Consider the following 18,744-nt stretch of genomic DNA (forward strand, 5'->3'; position numbering starts at 1 on the left):
GTGCTATTAGCCAAGATGGTCAGGGATGCAGCCCGGTACTCTGAGTGTCCCTAAACCTCTGACAGCTAGAAACTGGGACTGAATAACGCAGGACGGATCACTCAATAAAATGTCCTGTTCTGTTGACTCCCTCTGAAGCATCTGGCACTGGCCACTATCAGAATATGGGATTCTGGGCTAGATGGACCATTGGTCTGACCCAGTTTAGCCGTTCTGATGCTCTTAGGGTGAGGCTGCATGTAAACAGGCAGATTCAAGTGTGACACCGAAGTTGCACACAAAAGCGAATGGGAGTTCTGAGCTGAGGCGGGTTGATTTGTGCTCATGTGCAGTGAAAGCTCTTGGAGAGATTTAGATGAAGGGAGTAATAGTCATACAGGCTGGAACTCGTGTTTTAAATACAGCAGATTCAAAATACTTGAGTAGGAGAACATAGGAACTGCCAGATCTAATCAGTGATCCTCCTAATCCAGCACCTTGTTGGACAGTGACTAGAAACAGATGCTTCCGAGGAAGGCACCAGCAGACTAATAATAGAAGAACCAGCCTGTAATGGCAGCTTGCTTTCAACCCATCAGGAGAGGTTGGTTTATGCACCATAGCACATGGGTGTATAACCTAGATACAACTGTAGATATCATCCAGATAAAAAAAAAAAAAAAGACTAATCCCTTTCTGACTCCTCCTTGGCCCCAGTGATGCCCTGTGGAAGCAGCAATGCCCATGAAACACCACACAGTGTGTTGGAAGACTATGGAAGGGATGTAGTTACAGGAGTCTTCAGAGCTGCTCGGCTTTCTCCAGGGCACTGATCACACGCCTAAACCAAATGCTCTAGCCCAATATGGAGCAGTGACTCTGCCTCTCATATCTTCTGGAGATGGACTTACCTGACAAACTGATCCCTGCCACCCACAGCAAAGTGGTGCGTATTAGAGGGATTCACATAAATGGTGTAGAGACCCACTTTCTTTTCTTTCTCCTTTGTCACAACCAGTTTCCTTTAAAGAGGAGGAAAATAAGATCCATGTGTTAACAATGCCCAGATGGGAACTGCAGGCATATCTCTAAGCTCACTCAGCAGACAGATTTCTCTTTTTTACTCTTAAAAAGTGAGTAAGAAACAAGTCATTTCTGGCTCAAACTGAAGAAAGCACATGACTATGATTTTATGCTGCTGTTCCTAGTCAACACACAGTGGAGTGAAGTCATTTTCTGATTTTTTTCCCTTCGAAACAGAATTTAATAGAGGGGATGTGAAGCGTTTTGCTACTTGTACCAGAGGCTGATGCATCTGTACAATTGGTAATAATGTACTGCAAGCTAAAGGGCACCAGACTTTATCCAAAAGCAGAAACACTTGTGCTAAGGTTATTCTAGCCAGAAGGATAAGACTCAAACTTTTTTAACAGGTTTCAGAGGAACAGCCGTGTTAGTCTGTATTCGCAAAAAGAAAAGGAGTACTTGTGGCACCTTAGAACACAAGTACAAGCCTAATATTTAGGTTTTGTAGAAACTAGTATGAATGGAAATATTTCATGATATTTAAGTGATGACAATTCAAATCATCTCCTGGCGTGTTAAATCCAAACAGCAGCATAGACACTATTTCAGGAAAACTAGACAGAAAATGTGAAACTGACCATACCTAGCTTCACTGACCATGCAGCTCCATTTTAGTATTATTTCAGTTGTAATAAGCAGAAGGTTTTAAAGGTTTAAGATCTAAGATTTTTGTTTTAAACAATGTCCCTTTAATCTTTGCTCCATAACCAAAGAAGATGGTTTTAAAATTGTAGGCAATCTAGATGTGACGTATACAAACTAAGAACAGTCTATGTAAGACGACACGCTCAGATGCTGTTGACTTTGAAACCCTTCATTTTAAATCAGATCTTCAAAAAGAGATTCTAGTGCTTCAGAAAAGGACTATTACTAAACTAGAAGCCTGCTTTAAAAGCAACCTGCGTATTTTGGAAATTTGTCAAAAAAGGACAGTGCAACATGTGATAGGAGGTTAAAACCTTAAACAACCTGCCAGTTCAATTATGATTTTTCAATTAACTACAACAGAGAGTGTAGCAAGAGGCTCACACTCAAAGCTTCAAGTGCAAGACTGATTAATTACTGCACTTCAGACCCTTCACTAAACAGACTGGGTAATGGAGTATCTCGCACCTGGAGAAGCCTCCTTCATATTCAGTCACATTGGTAGGTCTTGAAGAAAACAAACATGCGGTTCAGCCCTGGACTGAGCCTTGACAGCAGCCACAGTACAGGTGCAAAGACACTGCAGTGTGAGCTTGAGCTTCTGCGGCTATCATGACAGAGGGAGGGAGCCCCTTGAGGGGGGAAGGGAGGTCAGTCCCAGTGGCCTAAATTCAGTGAGGCTGACAAATGCAGACAGTGTGCCAAATTCATGTCATGTGGGCCACCAAACATCTGCCAGAGAATCAGAAAGCAGCAGGGAGGACTCAGACCAGTCGTGTAAACACGGTCTATCCGGGCCATTAACAAACACCTTGAGCCCTCCAGTCCAAAGGGGACACACTGATTTAGTCATTAAAAGATTCTTTACAGCAGAGTAAACAGTTTGCTTAGGCTTACTTGAGAGCAATAAAGTTGGCTGTCTCTAGGTCAGCCTGATAAAACCCTTGCACATCAGACAACTAGCAAAACATACAGGCCAATTTAAAATGATCCACTACACATTTCACCGAGGTAATGTTCTGGCATACAGCAGAACGTCAGAGGCCTCAGGAACCATTAGGAGTTCAAAACCTCATTGATTCACCAGGATCTCACAGCAATCAACAGCAAGCGTCAAGGAAAGATACTTACGAAGCAGGGCGGTCTTGTCTCAGGTCAATGGTGAAGACCACAGCATCTTCGCCAGCTGATAAGAAAGTGCATGGAGAATCCGGCTCTAGGGCCAACTGGAAGATAAATGCTTTGGGATTGGCTCCCTTTTTAACCAACAAGTGGGACAAGACTCCTTCCCCCCTGTATACCCTCCTCCCTTCCTCCTGAGATTGGAAAGCACTTCAATGACTAAGCCTCACAAAACCTGTGACAGGCTGATGTATGATTTTTAGTCTGTCAGTAGGACTGGGACAGGTGCATCTGCCTTGAGACTGAAGAGGGGGAAAAGGGCTCTGAGACTGCACCCCCTGCTTCAAAGAAAGCAGAGCTGGCCACTTGGACCCACTTTGCAGTGCGTTCTGGGACACAGCAGGCTGAGCAGAGCCAGAGGGGGGATTCAGTCAGGTTGTTAGGGCAGTTAAGTCACATTTTAATATCTGTAAGGGAAGACAGGCGGAAGGAGGTCAGTTTCAATTTCCTACGCAGTTAGACATGCTGGGTAGGTTTATTCTTAGCACATCACTTCGATGGGACTGCAATAAGACGATGCACACCCTTCACTGCCTGCCCCTCCTGTATTAAGAGGCCGCTGGTGGTTATTTCAGTAGTGCCCAGAGGCTCAGATTGATATGCTCGGTACCTCTGTCTGTGCAGCACCATTGCTGTCTTCAGGAGTTCACAACTTGAGATTAGGTCTCAGTCACTTGCTTGCTCCTCTGTGACCAGCTGTGCAAATGTAATCAGCACTTTACGTCTGACAAAAATGCTTCTTGAAAGAGCCACTGAGGTCTGTCCTGCCAACATTTCCACACCTTGCCCAATTGCAGGACACAGTGGTAAATGTACAGGTGCCTGTGCTATAGACCAAGCAGACTGCAGCCCATCCGGCCTTCGTTGCCGATGACAAAGCTCATTAGTCAATATCCTGCACTGGACTGAGCAGCCCCAACTTGGATTGAGACAAGAGCATGCTGGGATATGCAGTTTTCATGGGCCGCAGGCCATGCTATAGAACTCCAAATGCTGCATTTGGCCTACACTTCGACACCCCCCCAGGATAAACACACTCCTGCTACAGGGACCATAAAAACTGGTGTAGCAACAAGCCTCATAAAATCCAGAAGAGAATTATTACTGGGCAGCCTCTGGCAGGGGAGGAGACCAAAGAAAAGGCACAACTCTTTAATTAGGATTGCAAAGTACTTCAGAAGCACTCCACAGGAGATTAGATGCTGGGCAGTACAATCACAGATTAAATTCAATGTAGGTAAATGCAGCAACGCAAACTGAAAGGCTCCAGGACAACCTGTACTTCCTGCATTGTTCTGACCTCAAAGCTAGGAGTCCTAGCCGGCACCAGGGACTCATCTACTTTGCATGCAGGAGCCATCAAGACAGAAAGATGTTCGAGGTGCATTGAGGAGGGGCCAGAGTAGGTGAAAAGGGAGGACCTGTGACCCTGTGCCATAGTGTGCTCCACAGAGAGCCCAGGAGGCAATCCTCAGCGCCAGGCGTCTTCAGAGGAAAGCCCTGGACAATGAGGGAGTCCAAATCTTACCACCTTTGAAGTGCAACGTGAGACCCATCTCCTTGGGCAGGCGTTCCCTTAGCAGTGACTGGAGAAGGGACGGGCCAGTTCTCAGAGACACGCAACTGAGTTAAAGGAACACATCAGCTTCAGAGGAAACCTACATACCGAGGGAGGAGGAGAAGGCAAAGGCCTTTCAAATCATGCTTTAATTTTAGATGGAGGTTTATATACACTGAAAATAGGGGATGGAGAAGGGTACTGCCTGGTTCCATGGTCAAACAGGGATAAGCAATTCCTTTTGACACCTAATGTACGGGAAGCCTGGCTGCTACGGGCCCTATCCGTCCCTACGCCCTGGCACCAGACAGAAACAGTAGCTAGTTTGCTCACCTTATGTGAGGCTCCCTTGTGCTGTGCCACGCGCTTGGTGTTTCTGCAGCACTGGGTGGCAGAGAGTTCGGCTACCCGGACTTGGCCATCCCGAGCGCACATGGCTAGAGTCGAGTCGCCACTGTTGGGGAGGAACTTGGCCTGGAGGAGAGCAAAAGGAGATGCTGCGTTCTACTGGGGGTGAGAACAGCTGCCCTCCCACAGTCCTTGGGGCTGGAATCCCACCCACCCTCCACCACAAATGCAGCAGCATGATCCATGGACTGAGCATATAGGCAAAAAAACAGGGCGGCCCAAGCTGTAATGCCACCTCCGATAGCAGGTCACTGGCGCTCCATGCCTCAGTTTCTCCATGTGCAAGTAGGATAAAGACTAGGAGGACTGTCGTCCTTCCTGGGAAGGGGGGATGCAAAGGCTGGCTTGGAGTCTATACAGTACTTTGAACAGGGTTTGAACAATTCTACCAGCAATTCTATCCTAGCCAGAGAGATGCCCTGCACAGTGCAGTGGCAATGCCCTGGCTGAGAAGCCCAGCATTACCTCCATCTCAAGCAGGTACGGAGAGGTGGAGATGCAGGGATGCCCACAGGTTTGCGCCTGGACTTGGTCTTTCCTATTAGCCTCTGGTGAGCAGGTGGGATAAAACATGAAGTCCCTTCCCCACAGCAACCTCTGGCTGCTAGAAAGCCAAAGTTCTCTGCTCTCCCTGGCACTCCAGAGCCTCCTGCAAGCATGGGGGCTGCTTCCCTAAGGCCCTTCTCCACAAACAGCTCCTGCTTCCATCACTGCTCCCAGCTTCCCCTAAGGAGGGGCAGCAGACTGGACTGCCAGAGTATCTCCTGCCATTCAGAACCCCCTGGGAAGCAGCTCAGAGCAGACTCAGTTGAGGTGCTATTGGCAGACTTTGCCTTTGGGAGGCTCTTCATAGCTGTACAAGCCAGAGACGCTATGAAAGCTCAGTTGGGCCGGCACTGGCTCTCCCACTCGCCAGGGAAAGCTCGTCTGACTTGCCGGGGCTTTGAAAAGAAAAAAAAAAAAAAATGCAACGTATCTACTGCAGTCACCAGCACCTACACCCTTTACAAGAGGAGCAAGAGGACTCATAACACAGCAGGGAAGTTAGCATTCTCCCCAGTTAACATCCGGGAGAAGCTGAGGTACAGCGATTAATGTAGAGTCTTCCAGCATGTCAGTGGCAGAGGTGCAATAGGACCCTGGAGTCCTGGCACCGAGACACCTGCTCTGGCAGCACACAAACATGGTCAGTTACTTTCACCCCTTTACAAACGTAGCAGAATAACTCAGCTCTTGGCATCTTTCTAAGTGGAGTGGGAGACGCCCCTACCAGCCCCTTCAGCTACCCGCTTCTCCCAACACACTCAGCCCCTCCCCCTCTCACCTGGAAGACGTTGCTCTTGTGGCCGCTCTCAAACTCCAGCACCGGCTGCCTCCTGACCCAGTCCCAAACCACCACCTTAAGGTCATCGCTGCCGCTGGCCAGCCATGTGCCACGCTGGTTAAAGTGCAAGGTATTGACACAGCCGCCATGCCCCTCTAGGCCGTGCTGGAGGTGGAAACGTTGCACAAAGACCCTGGCCCCGCAGGCCTCATAGACAAAGCGTGAGCTGAAGCCCAGCTCCCTCTCCCGGAGGGCACGCACAGCCTGCCAGCGGGGCGGAGGAAGAGCAGTTGTCTCCGAGGACACCCAGTCCTCCAGCGCCCGCTCATCATCCGAGGAGTCTTGATCGTGGTTGGCACGTTTGCGCTGGGCACGCCGCCGGGACCGCTGCTGCTCCTCCTCCTCCTCCTCCTCCTCCGAGTGGGACCGGTCATGGGCCTGGTTCTCCTCATTGATCGAGTAGTGGCCTGTGTCATCCATACTGTCAGAGTCCTTTTCCTCTCCCGAGCTCTCTGTGTCTGTGTCCCGGCTCTCTGTGCTGGTGCGGTTGGGCCCTACGTCGTCCCCAGTGAGGCTCAGGCTGAGGTCAGAGGCCTCTACTTCGATGCCTGAGGAAGTCTCTCGCCCCTCCTCTGCTCCAGACATTTCTTCGGGGCTGCTGGATAAGCTCCCTGCACAGGACAGACCATGTGATTTATTCTAGGGTAAATAACTTCACATCTCTATAGCATCAAAGGATTCTCATGTACCCAAAAGCACCACTGAAATGCAGTCACTTCCAGGGTAGAGGCCAGCACAACAGAAGGGGGAGAAAATTCCAGCCAAATCCCTACTCTTACAAAGGGCCATGGGATCGCCAGCGTATACACAGAGTGACCAAGACGTGGAGTTACAGTCTGGTCCACAGACCCAGAACCATTTATGTCGCATCTAGCTCCCTGAAAGATGGAACTTTCAAAGCAGTGGTTCTATTCTAGGAAACCCCCTGTATTTTACACCTGATGTTTAAATCACTGGGACATCCCTCTGGGCAACACTAGCTCAGGAACAAGCCTCTGGCCAATTGTTTCGCTCCCATGCATTACATTTTTAATTGCAGCTTCATTCAGGGATCCCATCTCCCCCGGAGCATACAATTAACCCTCTTCCTCTTGCATTTATTAACAGGCTCACAGACTGCTATAAACAAGCTCAGGATTCTGTAACCTCCACTCATTTAGCAACAAATGAAATCTGCCCCACGTTGCAATACCTTGCACAAGGGTTTTAACAAATCTCTACTCCCATGTACAGAGGAGCAGGGTTTAGGCAGATGTAGGACATTACCTGGCATTTGAATCAACAGCTAGCTTTGCCATGCTTCTGGGGGAGGGGGGGTTCTCTACAGTATTAGGCAACAATCCTGCTTACACAGACATACTCCTCTTCTTCATGACAAAGGCTATCTGAAGGCCAGTTCTGCTTTTTAAGGGTTTCTCTGCCGATCCTCCTCCACCTGAAGATGATCCAGCCATCATCTGATTCCAGGGATTTTGAAGGAGGAGACAACAGTGGAGCAGATATTAGGAACAGAGGGCCTAATGCTGGGTCTCTAGAAGCCAATGGAAGTTGTGTCACGGACTTCAGTGGAACCAGGAATTGGTCCAGAGATCCTATTCTAATGCAACTTTGTTAGTGAAGTGATGGAAGAGAAAACACGGATATAGGGACAGAACGAGGGTCCCCCCCCGTTGCAGGATGCTTAGATAGGACATTTGTTTCCCCCATATCACTTTAAAACAGCTTATGTAGAGCTAAGTGAACAATTCACAGGGTAAGTGATTTGTTTGGCAAATGTAGCCTCTTTTGCTGCTCATAAGCAGACTACCATTTTTGTGGGTGTTCACTAACCAAAGCTATTCAATATCTTGTACAACCAAACCCGTCAATGGAGGGCCAGTGAGCACCCGAATCACATTGTGGAACGCTTCAGAGAGGAATTTGTTTGGTCACCATGTTCATTTCATTTAATGAAATGCATTTTGGTGCCACAGCCAATATTTGCTTTGTACCAGAATTGACACTAAAAGCTCTTCATCTGAAGAAGGTTTACAACCGGCAAATTTAGAGGGTTGTGAACGTGCTCAGATCAATCACTAAATGATCCCAAATTTCTTGTTGTTCACTGAGCCCTAGCCTTAAGCGCAGACAACTCAAACGGGTCTTCACCCCCTACCCTTACCATTGGCTATGTCCGTTTTTCCCTCCGTGCTACTCCCCTTATCCGACATCTTGTTTTTGTTCAGGGTGAACCTGCAATTGAGAGATTAAAAAAAAAAAAAGAGTTGGCAACAGCAAGAGGAGAGATCCCCTGAGACTGTTTCGTAAAAGCCCCGGCTTTCTAACACAGACTTGGTCCAGGAAGAGCGCCCCCCTTCGCAGCAAACTGCAATGGCTTGGCCCAGTGTACTGAGAAACAGTACCCACCTCCCAAACAGGGAAGAACTGCTTAAACGACACTGGACTGTTTATCACAGGACATGTACTATCAAATGCATCATAAAACGGCTAGAACCCTAACATTTTCTCTAAGGCTGCTAGAGTTAGATTAGCAGAGATCAAGATATGGCTGGTGAATCTTGCCCATATGCTCAGGGTTCAGGTGATGGCCATATTTGGGGTCGGGAAAGAATTTTCCTCCAGGGCAGATTGGAAGAGGCCCTGGAGGTTTTTCGCCTTCATCTGTAGCATGGAGCACGGGTCACTTGCTGGAGGATTCTCTGCTCCTTGAAGTCTTTAAACCACGATTTGAGGACTTCAATAGCTCAGACATAGGTGAGAGGTTTTTTGCAGGAGTGGGTGGGTGAGATGCTGTGGCCTGCATTGTGCAGGAGGTCCGACTAGATGATCATAATGGTCCCTTCTGACCTTAGTATCTATGAATCTATACCCAATGTGCTAGTTTCAAATACACTGGGGGAGGGGGGGAGGAAGCCACATTTCCCCAATAAATGCCTCCAAATTCCATAGCTCCTTTTACCTCAAAGGATCCCAAACTCATCTCCAAGCTATCCAGGGGGACAACTTTGCTGGCCACTTCTGGGATGGAAGGTGACTGTGCATTATTAAAAACGGCAATATTGGATAGCAGTTTACTGTCTACAGAGGACACTTCAGAAACGTAATGCCATCAGTCAAGGTGGCATTTGGCCACAACATTGGGGCCATCATACAAAGTCTTTGGTAGTCCTATCACAACTTGTTAATATCCACAAGTGGTCAGGAGCTCAGCTTTATCTCTCCTCTGATATGTGATAACTGGAGCATCACAGTGCACCCTTTACACCACGTTGGGATATGGGTTCAGAATACCTACACTTACTTCTAGATGACCTAAATATTCCTTGGGATGTCTCCCACTCAAATACTGACCCTGTTTAGTGCACAAGATCAGTGGAAGATACATCATAGTACAGTTATGGCTGCTACCATTGCAGTCCAAAACTAACAAGCATAACTTCTGCAATGCTCTGGTTCTCAGGGGACAATTCTTCCCCTCTGCCCCCGTCCAACCATTTCCACGTCTGTACAGTCCTCCAGCTGCATTCTTCCATGAATACTGCCTTGACCCAACAGAGAAGCGAAGGCCCCATGACCCAATGCACCTGCTTAATTTCTTAAAGCCTTCCACCATATTTCCCTATGTGAACCCTCCCTAGTCTCTCCACCTTGGTCCTCTGACTCCCCTTTCATTTGTACCTTGTCACAAGGCAAACTCTTTCCATCCAACTCCTGATCCCCAGCTACACTCAAAGGAATGAGGAGTTCTTGACATTAGCTCTGCAACAACAGCTACACAAAATCCATCCATAACTGAAGAGACCACTTTCATATGCCCATATCACAAAATTAAGCATGTTAGATCTGAAATACAGCTGAGGAAGGGTAGCTTTGAGGTGCAGTAAGTGCTGACATCACAGATTGTAGGGTCAAAAGCTAGTCAAGAAGCTTTTTTACCTCAAATCACAGATTTCTAAACACCTTCCTATGCACGAGGTGCTTCCAAACCTCAAACGCTCTCAGTAATCATATAATCATAGAATCTCCGGGTTGGAAGGGACCTCAGGAGGTCATCTAGTCCAACCCGCTGCTCAAAGCGGGACCAATTTTTGCCCCAGATCCCTAAATGGCCCCCTCAAGGATTGAACTCACAACCCTGGGTTTAGCAGGCCAATGCTCAAACCACTGAGCTATCCCTCCCACCCAAATGTAGTGGGAGGACCGGGCATTCCCACTGGAAGGCCCACTGCTCTGGAATTTAGCCCCCTCACTAGTCTGGAGTCCAAGACGACCTTCAGGACTCATTTATCCTCCCATGCTTTTCCCAGAGCACAGGGGAACTCCAGTGCACTGGAAGCTTATCTGTGAGGTTGGAAGCTCCCTCACACTTACTGCCATTGCTCAATTAATTGAACATTTTAATTTTACATGAGCACATGATCAATCCAAAACAAAAGAGAAATAGTGCTCTAGCATTTCCAGCTCCCTCCATTCCAAGGGCATTGTGGAATAGATCTTTAGTTACCCCACAGTGACATTCCATGGGATCTCATGCTGGCAACGGCTACTTTTAGTTTCCTTAAAGCAAATCTTAAGCCCACTCACCCAGGCATATCCAGAATCCCTTCAAAACCCAACAGGAAAGTTACCAAGGTAGTAGCTATGCTATCCTGTCAGGTACTCTACAGGGTTCTTCCCCACCCCCACCCCCCCCAATTCCTGAATTAAATATTCCAGCCTCCTGGTCTCAGCCAAGTGTTTTAGTGTTAATTCCCTGAGGGGAAAATGATTTTTAATCATTAGTTTAAAAAAAAAAAAAACTTAGTCTAGCACCCAGAGCTCTTCCCATGGCAGAGAAATTTCAGTTTGCAGCCTGCTAGAGGCAAAGGAGCTATTCAATATTAATCTTTCCATCGAGCCACAATTAGTAAAACTGCTTTTAGGCATTAACTTCAAAGCAGACTGTATTATATTGGTCTACACCACAGGGATATCCCCCTCCTACTGGATTTTAGTGACTTTTTTAAAAATAGCATTGAGTCTCTTATTTTCTGAAGAATTGAGAAAAGGCAGTATTCTCTTTACTATCGGCCATTTCCAGTGCTGTTAATGGAACCTGTAATTAATGCAGCTCTGTGCACTTCTCTACTTTGTCCATCAGCATCAGTGATGCCTGAATATGGCACCACAAAAAAATATTGCACATTTTCTGCTTCGGCAATGGTTTCACAATGCTGTGGGAATCATGTCAGTTAGCCCCTGCTTCCTCCTCCGCAGCAGCTCAGATATAGTTCAATGGGACACCCTGCAAAAACAGTGGCACTATTTGCTCAGTTGATAAACTCCCCTACAACCGCCAACAAAAAACGATCTAGGTCACAATTCCAATCAAAGTCAGAAGTGACAAATGTTCTTGCCAAGGTGGATCATTGATTTCAATGGCCTTGATTTAAATTGTTCCACCCTGGGTACCGCCACCTGCTGGCAGCTCTGTGGCCCACATGAAGTGAGTGGATCTCAATCCAGATCTTGGGAACACAAGTGGATCTTTGCACGCTATCAGTTTTCAGTTGGCCTGATCTGTAGTCTCAGCGGAAAAGGCAAAGATTAGATGGATTGGAGGGAACAAACTCCCATCCCATCCCGCCCCGCCTACAGCCACGAGGTCACACCTCTAGTCAGTGCTTAGACACACCGATAGGGTAGGGTCAGGACAGCATACACTGGAACAAACACAGAACATCAGTTTCCATAAATTATCCTTCACAAGCACGGATTTCACTAGATACCCCTAGGGCCTTCAGATTATTTCTTATACTAGTGCAGAACACACATTGTCCCAAATCCTGGGACTAATCTATGTGAAAGCATCTACTAGATGTCATCAATACACATATAAATGGTCAGTTTTCAGAATGGGGAGAGGTAAACAGTGGTGTCCCCCAGGGGTCTGTACTGGAACCAGTACTATTTAACATTCATAAATGATCTGGAAAAGGAAGTAAACAGTGAGGTGGAAAAATCTGCAGATGATACAAAACTACGCAAGATAGTTAAGTCGCAAGCAGACTGCGAAAAGCTACAAAGGGATCTCACTAAACTACTGGGTGACTGGGCAATAAAATGGCAGATGAAATTCAATGTTGATATATGCAAAGTAATGCACACCGGAAAACAATCTTAACTGTACATATTAAATGATGGGGTCTAAATTAGCTGTTACCATTCAAAAGAGAAATCTTGGAGTCCTTGTGGACAGTTCTCTGAAAACATCCACTCAATGTGCAGCAGCAGTCAAAAAAAGCTAATGGAATGTTGGGAATCATTAAGAAGGGGACAGAGAAGACAGAAAATATCATATTGCCTCTATATATAAATTCATGGTATGCCCACACCTTGAATACTGTATATGGTCGCCCCATCTCAAAAAATATACTGGAATTGGAAAAGGGCAACAAAAATTATTAGGAGCATGGAGCAGCTTCCCTACGAGGAGAGATTAATGACACTGACTTTTCAGCTTGGAAAAGAGACGACTAAGAGGGGATATGATAGAGGTCTGTAAAATCACAACTGGGGAGGAGAAAGTAAATAAGGAAGTGTTATTTACTCCTTCTCATAAGACAAGAACTAGGGGCCTCCAAATGAAATTAATAGGCAGCACGTTTAAAAAAACAAAAGGAAGTATTTCTTCACACAATGCACAGTCAACCTGAGGAACTCATTGACAGGGGATGCTGTGAAGGCCATGACTATAACAGGGTTCAAAAAAGAACTAGATAAATTCATGGAAGATAGGTCCATCAAAGGTTATTAGCCAGGATGGGCAGGGATGGTGTCCCTAGCCTCTGTTTGCCAGAAGCTGGGAATGGGTGACAGGATGGATCACTTGAGAATTTCCTGTTCTGTTCATTCCTTCTGAGGCACCTGGCATTGGCCACTGTCAGAAGACAGGATACTGGGCGAGATGGACCATTGGTCTGACCCAGTGTGGCCGTTCTTATATCACAGTAAATTCTGCCCCGATTTATACCCCTGCAGCTTAATGAAGTCAGTGAGATTTCAGAGTGCCAGGAAGGGACAGAATTTGGCTCAGTGGATTTTTATAGCAGTGAAGTATTACCCAGATTACTCTCAGTGAGATTGAATCACAAGGGCAATATTTCAAACTGATGTCAACAAAATAAACAGATTCTGGTCATTTTAAATAAAGAGAAACTATGCTCTGCTTCTTCCCCATGTGCTCTTTAAAGAGTAGTAAATTTAGAAGTCACTTCTGTCTATGCATTCTGAATGGTGACTTTCGATTTTGGGTAGCACAACTCGAGACTCCAGATTTTCAGAAGTGGGTGCTCAGCACTTCGTAAAAAAAAATCGGGCCCTTTTAAAAGTCTCAATTTAAGCATAAAAAAATTAGTCACTTTCAAAAAGTTTCACCTGTTTTTTCTAATCCATTTTCCTTGTTTGCATGGGGTGGTTCCACGCAGGATAGGCAGGAGAAAAGCACACTAAGAGAAAAACCACACAAACACACGACGACAGCAACTGGCAGGGCAGGTGTATGACAACTACTTTTAATCTAACCAGATTTCAAGCTGACGGTGTCGCTTTTATTGTAACTTTCTGGATATATGATACATACAAGGATTACGTTAAACCACCAGAACAATCTTAGCTGGAAGTTTTTTTGGAGTGGGACTCGACATTGAAACTGTTAATGATATTCTCAAGCAATGAGCAGATTGGAAAGCCAGTTAATAGCTTATCTCCAATTCCACTTGGTGAACATTACTGTGGAACCTGGCAGTTAAAGTTACTTCAAGAGGAAAGGCAATCATTACTGGGTAATTAATCTGACTCCTTCTCACTCACCCACCCCAGGGGATTATAATCGAAATTCAGTTTTTTTAAATAAATTTTCATTTTATTTTTCAGGAATTTCATGTTATTTTGTTTTATCCATACTGGGAAGAGGGGAGAGAGGGAATGGGGACAAGCCCATCCTGCATTCATCCCCTAGTGACAGCTCCCCACTTCCGTCATTGCAACCTGGCACACCAGGGCATATCACAGCTCAATTTTAGCAAGACAATGGAGGGACAGCTTGGCCAAATTTGGGTGGTGCTGCAACCCAGTGTGCCAGGTCACAACACCCACTGCACTGAGGCAGGCCTAGTCCCATGGGACAAGAGCCACAGGAGCTGCCGCTGTGGGGTACTTAAAACTTTGTTTTTTGTTTTATTTTGTATCTGCTCTAATTATAAACCTAGCTAAGAAATAAGGACACAAGTGGAAAACGCTCAGCTGCCTAGCAAGGAACTTCTGAGGAGGAAAGATTTGCTCCCTCTTGCCTCTCCATCTCCTGCTTCCTCTGGCAGTATTAACTCAGCTGCTGTGAAGATGAAAACAGATTGTATCCATTAGCCACCTCTTTTACATTTAGGTAGTTGAAGGCGTTCAAAGCGAGGCCTCTCTAAACTGATTTGTATTTAAGGCAGGCTGGATTCTCTCTAGCTGGAGAGACTGTGTGTCAGCCTGTCTAAAATGGGCTATTAGCTATCTGATTCATACACAGTTAAACACAGTTTAACTTGACAATGAGATTACAATGTACTTAGACTAGGAACTCCTTCGGGCAGGGTCTGGGTGTACAGAGCTGAATACACAACTCAGTAATAATAATAATGGAGATTAAACAGTAGCACTCAACAAAGATCAAGTAGGAAAGCAAACTATAACTTTTGCAGAGGAGGGCCTAGTCTGCAATCCTCGAGAGGGGCAACTAAAGATCTTTTGCCAGTTCTACCAAATCCCTTCACTAGGGTATTCCTTGGCTGTCCTCCTTGGAAGCAATCCCTATCCTCTTCTGGGCCGACTAACCCCTAGGCACCTGGCATGAACCCTATCTGCCCAAGTTATGCTTCTCCTTCCTTGAGCTGCTGTACTAGATGTGAGCTGCTTAAAGCATGGAGCACTCTCTGAGGGCTCGTGGCAGGGCAGTGTCAGTGGAGGGCACTGGATGTCAGTCTACCTTGCCCCCCAGATCTGACAAAGCCAGGGCTTGCTGCATCTTTTGGCATGGCAGCAAGAGGTTGGAGAGGAGAGGTCTTTTGCTTATGGTGTGAAGGTAAGTTTGGGCTCATGTTGGGAAGGACAGACATCTTGTGCTTAATATGTAGATGTGAACATCTTATAAACAAAGAGAGCAGATCAAAGTCTTCTCAGGTCTACAAGGGACTTTACTCCAAGTTATTCCAGAAAGTAGATCATTAGCAGGGACACACTTTTGGTGGAGCCTGCAGAAAGGAATGGCTTTAACGGATGCCTAAAGACATCTGTCAGCATCAGGGGGCTGCTACTCTTCATTTAACATGCTGGCACTTTTATCTGTTATGGGCAGGTAGCCATCACATTGGAAAGATTTAGTGATGGAAGCTACTTTACTTACTTCTCTGTAGTACACAATTGTGTGGAATACAGGTTTGCTCTACGGACATTGAGATGGACACAACGGCGCCACATAGGTCACCCCAAATGAGTGTCAGACCCTTAGACACATGCCATCATGTATTCTATTTAAGCCACACATTCTATAGGAAGTTTTTACTAGCACTCATTTTCACATCCCCTCTGTAAAGCTAGAGAGGGATGCCTTTGGACCACGAGTCCAGCTCCAGAGGCATTCGTGGGAGAAGACAGCCACTCTAGTTCTAACAGCCTCTGAAAGAGCTTTTCAGTAATGCAGAGTAATGTTGTTCAGTCCAGCCTGAAAAGGGCATAAACCAATGCCTTACACCACTGCAAGGAAGGGGAAGTGGCCACTAGTAGACATAACGGTTCGTGAAATACAGGACCAGAGACAGATTCAAGGTTTAGGACTGAATGCTACCCATCAGTGGCTTGAGTCAGTGGGGATGGGCAAACAGACAGGTGAAATGGTTGACGGTGCATGGTCAATATAGTTTACCACATGGTTCTTGTCTCCACATGTGGTATAACCACTTTTAAGTCCCAATACATGGTATAACCTCCACTCTCACTTCCAGGTGATCAATCAAGTTTTACTCAAAGCTCTGTTAGTTGCACCTGAGCCATGTATAGCCCCTTCCACTCAAGGCCCTCAAAGCAATTTACAAAAAGCAGTCTTCACTAACACCTGAGCTCCCGTATGCCCACCCATAAAGAGAGGGCATCACTCTCAAGGCCACAACACCCAGACAGCAGAGCTGGGAATAAAACCCAGTCAGGCATCAGGAGGATTTCTATGTTCCAACTACTAGAGAACAATCCCTCCCCTCACATATGCAAGCTGGTGGCTCAGACATATCTGTGCTGAGGCAATGGGCAGAGGATCTGCCAAGGGCTGCCTCTCCCTAGTTTCATGGGGTGCACTGGGCTGATGTAAGACCCCTTTTTGGAACCATACTTCTTAAAGTGGGTCATTAGAGCTGCAAGCTCACAGCACTAGCCCGGCCTGCACTCCAAGCCTGCTCTTCCTCAGTTCACAGGACTCATGGTTTCTCCTGGGGTCTCCTACCCCAGCTGCCCCTAGCTGAGGCACAACCCCCTCTTTATTACCCTATGGAGCCGTTACTCCCACCTTCTCTGATCAACTGTCACATTCCAACCATAGCAGAACCTTTGCACTCTGATGCTCCATCCGGTTCCCAAAGGCCACAATACTACATGCTCACGCTGTTCTAGCCAATCCGCCCTCAAATTAATCCCATGGAGCAGCGGGAAGGTGCAGCATTCAAGCGCCTTTTCCCAGGAAAGGGAAACAGATTGTTCTGAAGTGTAGCTCTGCAGACACACAGCCAAGGTAACAAGTCCTGACCCTGCTCCAGTGACCATATGGAGAGAAGGGTGATAGAGGATGTCAAATATAAAAGGGAAGGGTAATCACCTTTCTGTATACAGTGCTATAAAATCCCTCCTAGCCAGAGGCAAAACCCTTTCACCTGTACAGAGTTAAGAAGCCAAGATAACCTCGCTGGCACCTGACCCAAAATGACCAATGAGGGGACAAGATACTTTCAAATCTGGAGGGGGCAGGGGGGTAACAAAGGGTTTGGCTGTCTGTGGGATGCTTTTGCCAGGAACAGATCAGAAATGCAAGCCTTACAACTCCTGCTAAGTTAGTAAGTAATCTAGCTAGAAAATAAACTAGATTTCCTTTTGTTTAATGGCTGGTAAAATAAGCTATGCTGGAGGGAATGTATATTCCTATTTGTGTGTCTTTTTGTAACTTAAGGTTTTGCCTAGAGGGATTCTCTATGTTTTGAATCTGATTAGCCTGTAAGGTATTTACCATCCTGATTTTACAGAGGTGATTCTTTTACCTTTTCTTTAATTAAAATTCTCTTTAAGAACCTGATTGATTTTTTATTGTTCTTAAGATCCAAGGGTTTGGGTCTGTGTTCACCTGTACAAATTGGTGAGGATTCTTATCAAGCCTTCCCCAGGAAAGGGGGTGTAGGGCTTGGGGGAAGACGTCTCCACGTGGTCTCTTTCCCTGTTCTTTGTTCAAAACGCTTGGTGGTGACAGCATAGGGTTCAAGGCCAAGGCAAAGTTTGTACCTTGGGGAAGTTTTTAACCTAAGCTGATAAGAATAAGCGTAGGGGGGTCTTTCATGCAGGTCCCCATATCTGTATGCTAGAGTTCAGAGTGAGGAAGGAACCTTGACAGAGGAGGAAAGCTGCTCAGGTCAAAGGTGACTACCAGGATCCCTGGCCTAACAAAGCAGTTAGAGAGAGCACTGTTTCCTACCTCTGACTCTACCAAAGGACAGCTGTAGCCTCTCAGGGGTTCAGGAGAAAAGAGTTTGAGCCTAGATGAGCAGAAGCCAGCAGGGGGAAGAGAGTTGGGATAAATGCAATGAGATGGCCCAGAAAGAAGACAGCCAAGGACTAAGGCCAGATCTACACTACAGACCTATACTGGGATCACTATATCGCTCATAGGTGTGGATTTATATCAACCTAACCCCCCATGTAGAGAGCACAGTGTCAACACGAGAACTTCTACCATCAACATAGCTATCACCTTTCAGGGAGGTGGATTAACTACGCTGACAGGAGAAGCTCTCCTGCCAGCATAGGAGCATCTTCACTTAAGTGCTATAGCAGCATTTTAAGTGTAGACCTGCCCTAATCCTCAGGGGGTTCTCCTGCATTGGGCAAGAAGTTGTAAACTCTCCATATACAAAAGAGGAGCAGCACAGAGTAAAAAGCTGGGAGGGAGGTGGGTATTTTAACCCATTTTTCCCCATTAGTCCTATTTAATAGCCTCTTTTATACAGAGTGTGTCTACATGAGACTTTTTATTAACATCACCGAGTAGCTAACATTTCTAAAGGCTAGTCTGGATATTCCCCAGCTATCAGCGTTTGTAGTTTGCCCACAGGGATCAGCTTAGGGCAGTGGATCTCAACCTTTTTTCATCTGTGGACCCCTAAAAATTTTCAAATGGAGGTGTAGACACCTTTGGAAATATTAGTCCACAGACTAGAGGTTGAAAACC

General features: G+C 46.3%; 1 protein-coding gene across 3 annotated transcripts in view; it reads right to left on the reverse strand.

Moving 5' to 3' along the window:
- Positions 1-18,744, reverse strand: part of DCAF8 (DDB1 and CUL4 associated factor 8) — a 55,506-nt gene that overhangs the window by 25,626 nt on the left and 11,136 nt on the right. For all 3 annotated transcript variants that reach the window (XM_048828351.2, XM_048828350.2, XM_048828352.2), the window contains exons 3-7: positions 8,404-8,474; positions 6,183-6,853; positions 4,784-4,924; positions 2,842-2,936; positions 891-1,001 (exon numbers count right to left, since the gene is read on the reverse strand). In XM_048828351.2, the coding sequence (XP_048684308.2) occupies positions 891-1,001; positions 2,842-2,936; positions 4,784-4,924; positions 6,183-6,853; positions 8,404-8,452 (1,067 nt within the window). In that variant the 5' untranslated portion in view covers positions 8,453-8,474. The remainder of the gene's footprint in view (positions 1-890; positions 1,002-2,841; positions 2,937-4,783; positions 4,925-6,182; positions 6,854-8,403; positions 8,475-18,744) is intronic.

Source organism: Caretta caretta, chromosome 24, assembly GCF_965140235.1.
Source record: "Caretta caretta isolate rCarCar2 chromosome 24, rCarCar1.hap1, whole genome shotgun sequence".
NCBI lineage: Eukaryota > Metazoa > Chordata > Testudines > Cheloniidae > Caretta > Caretta caretta.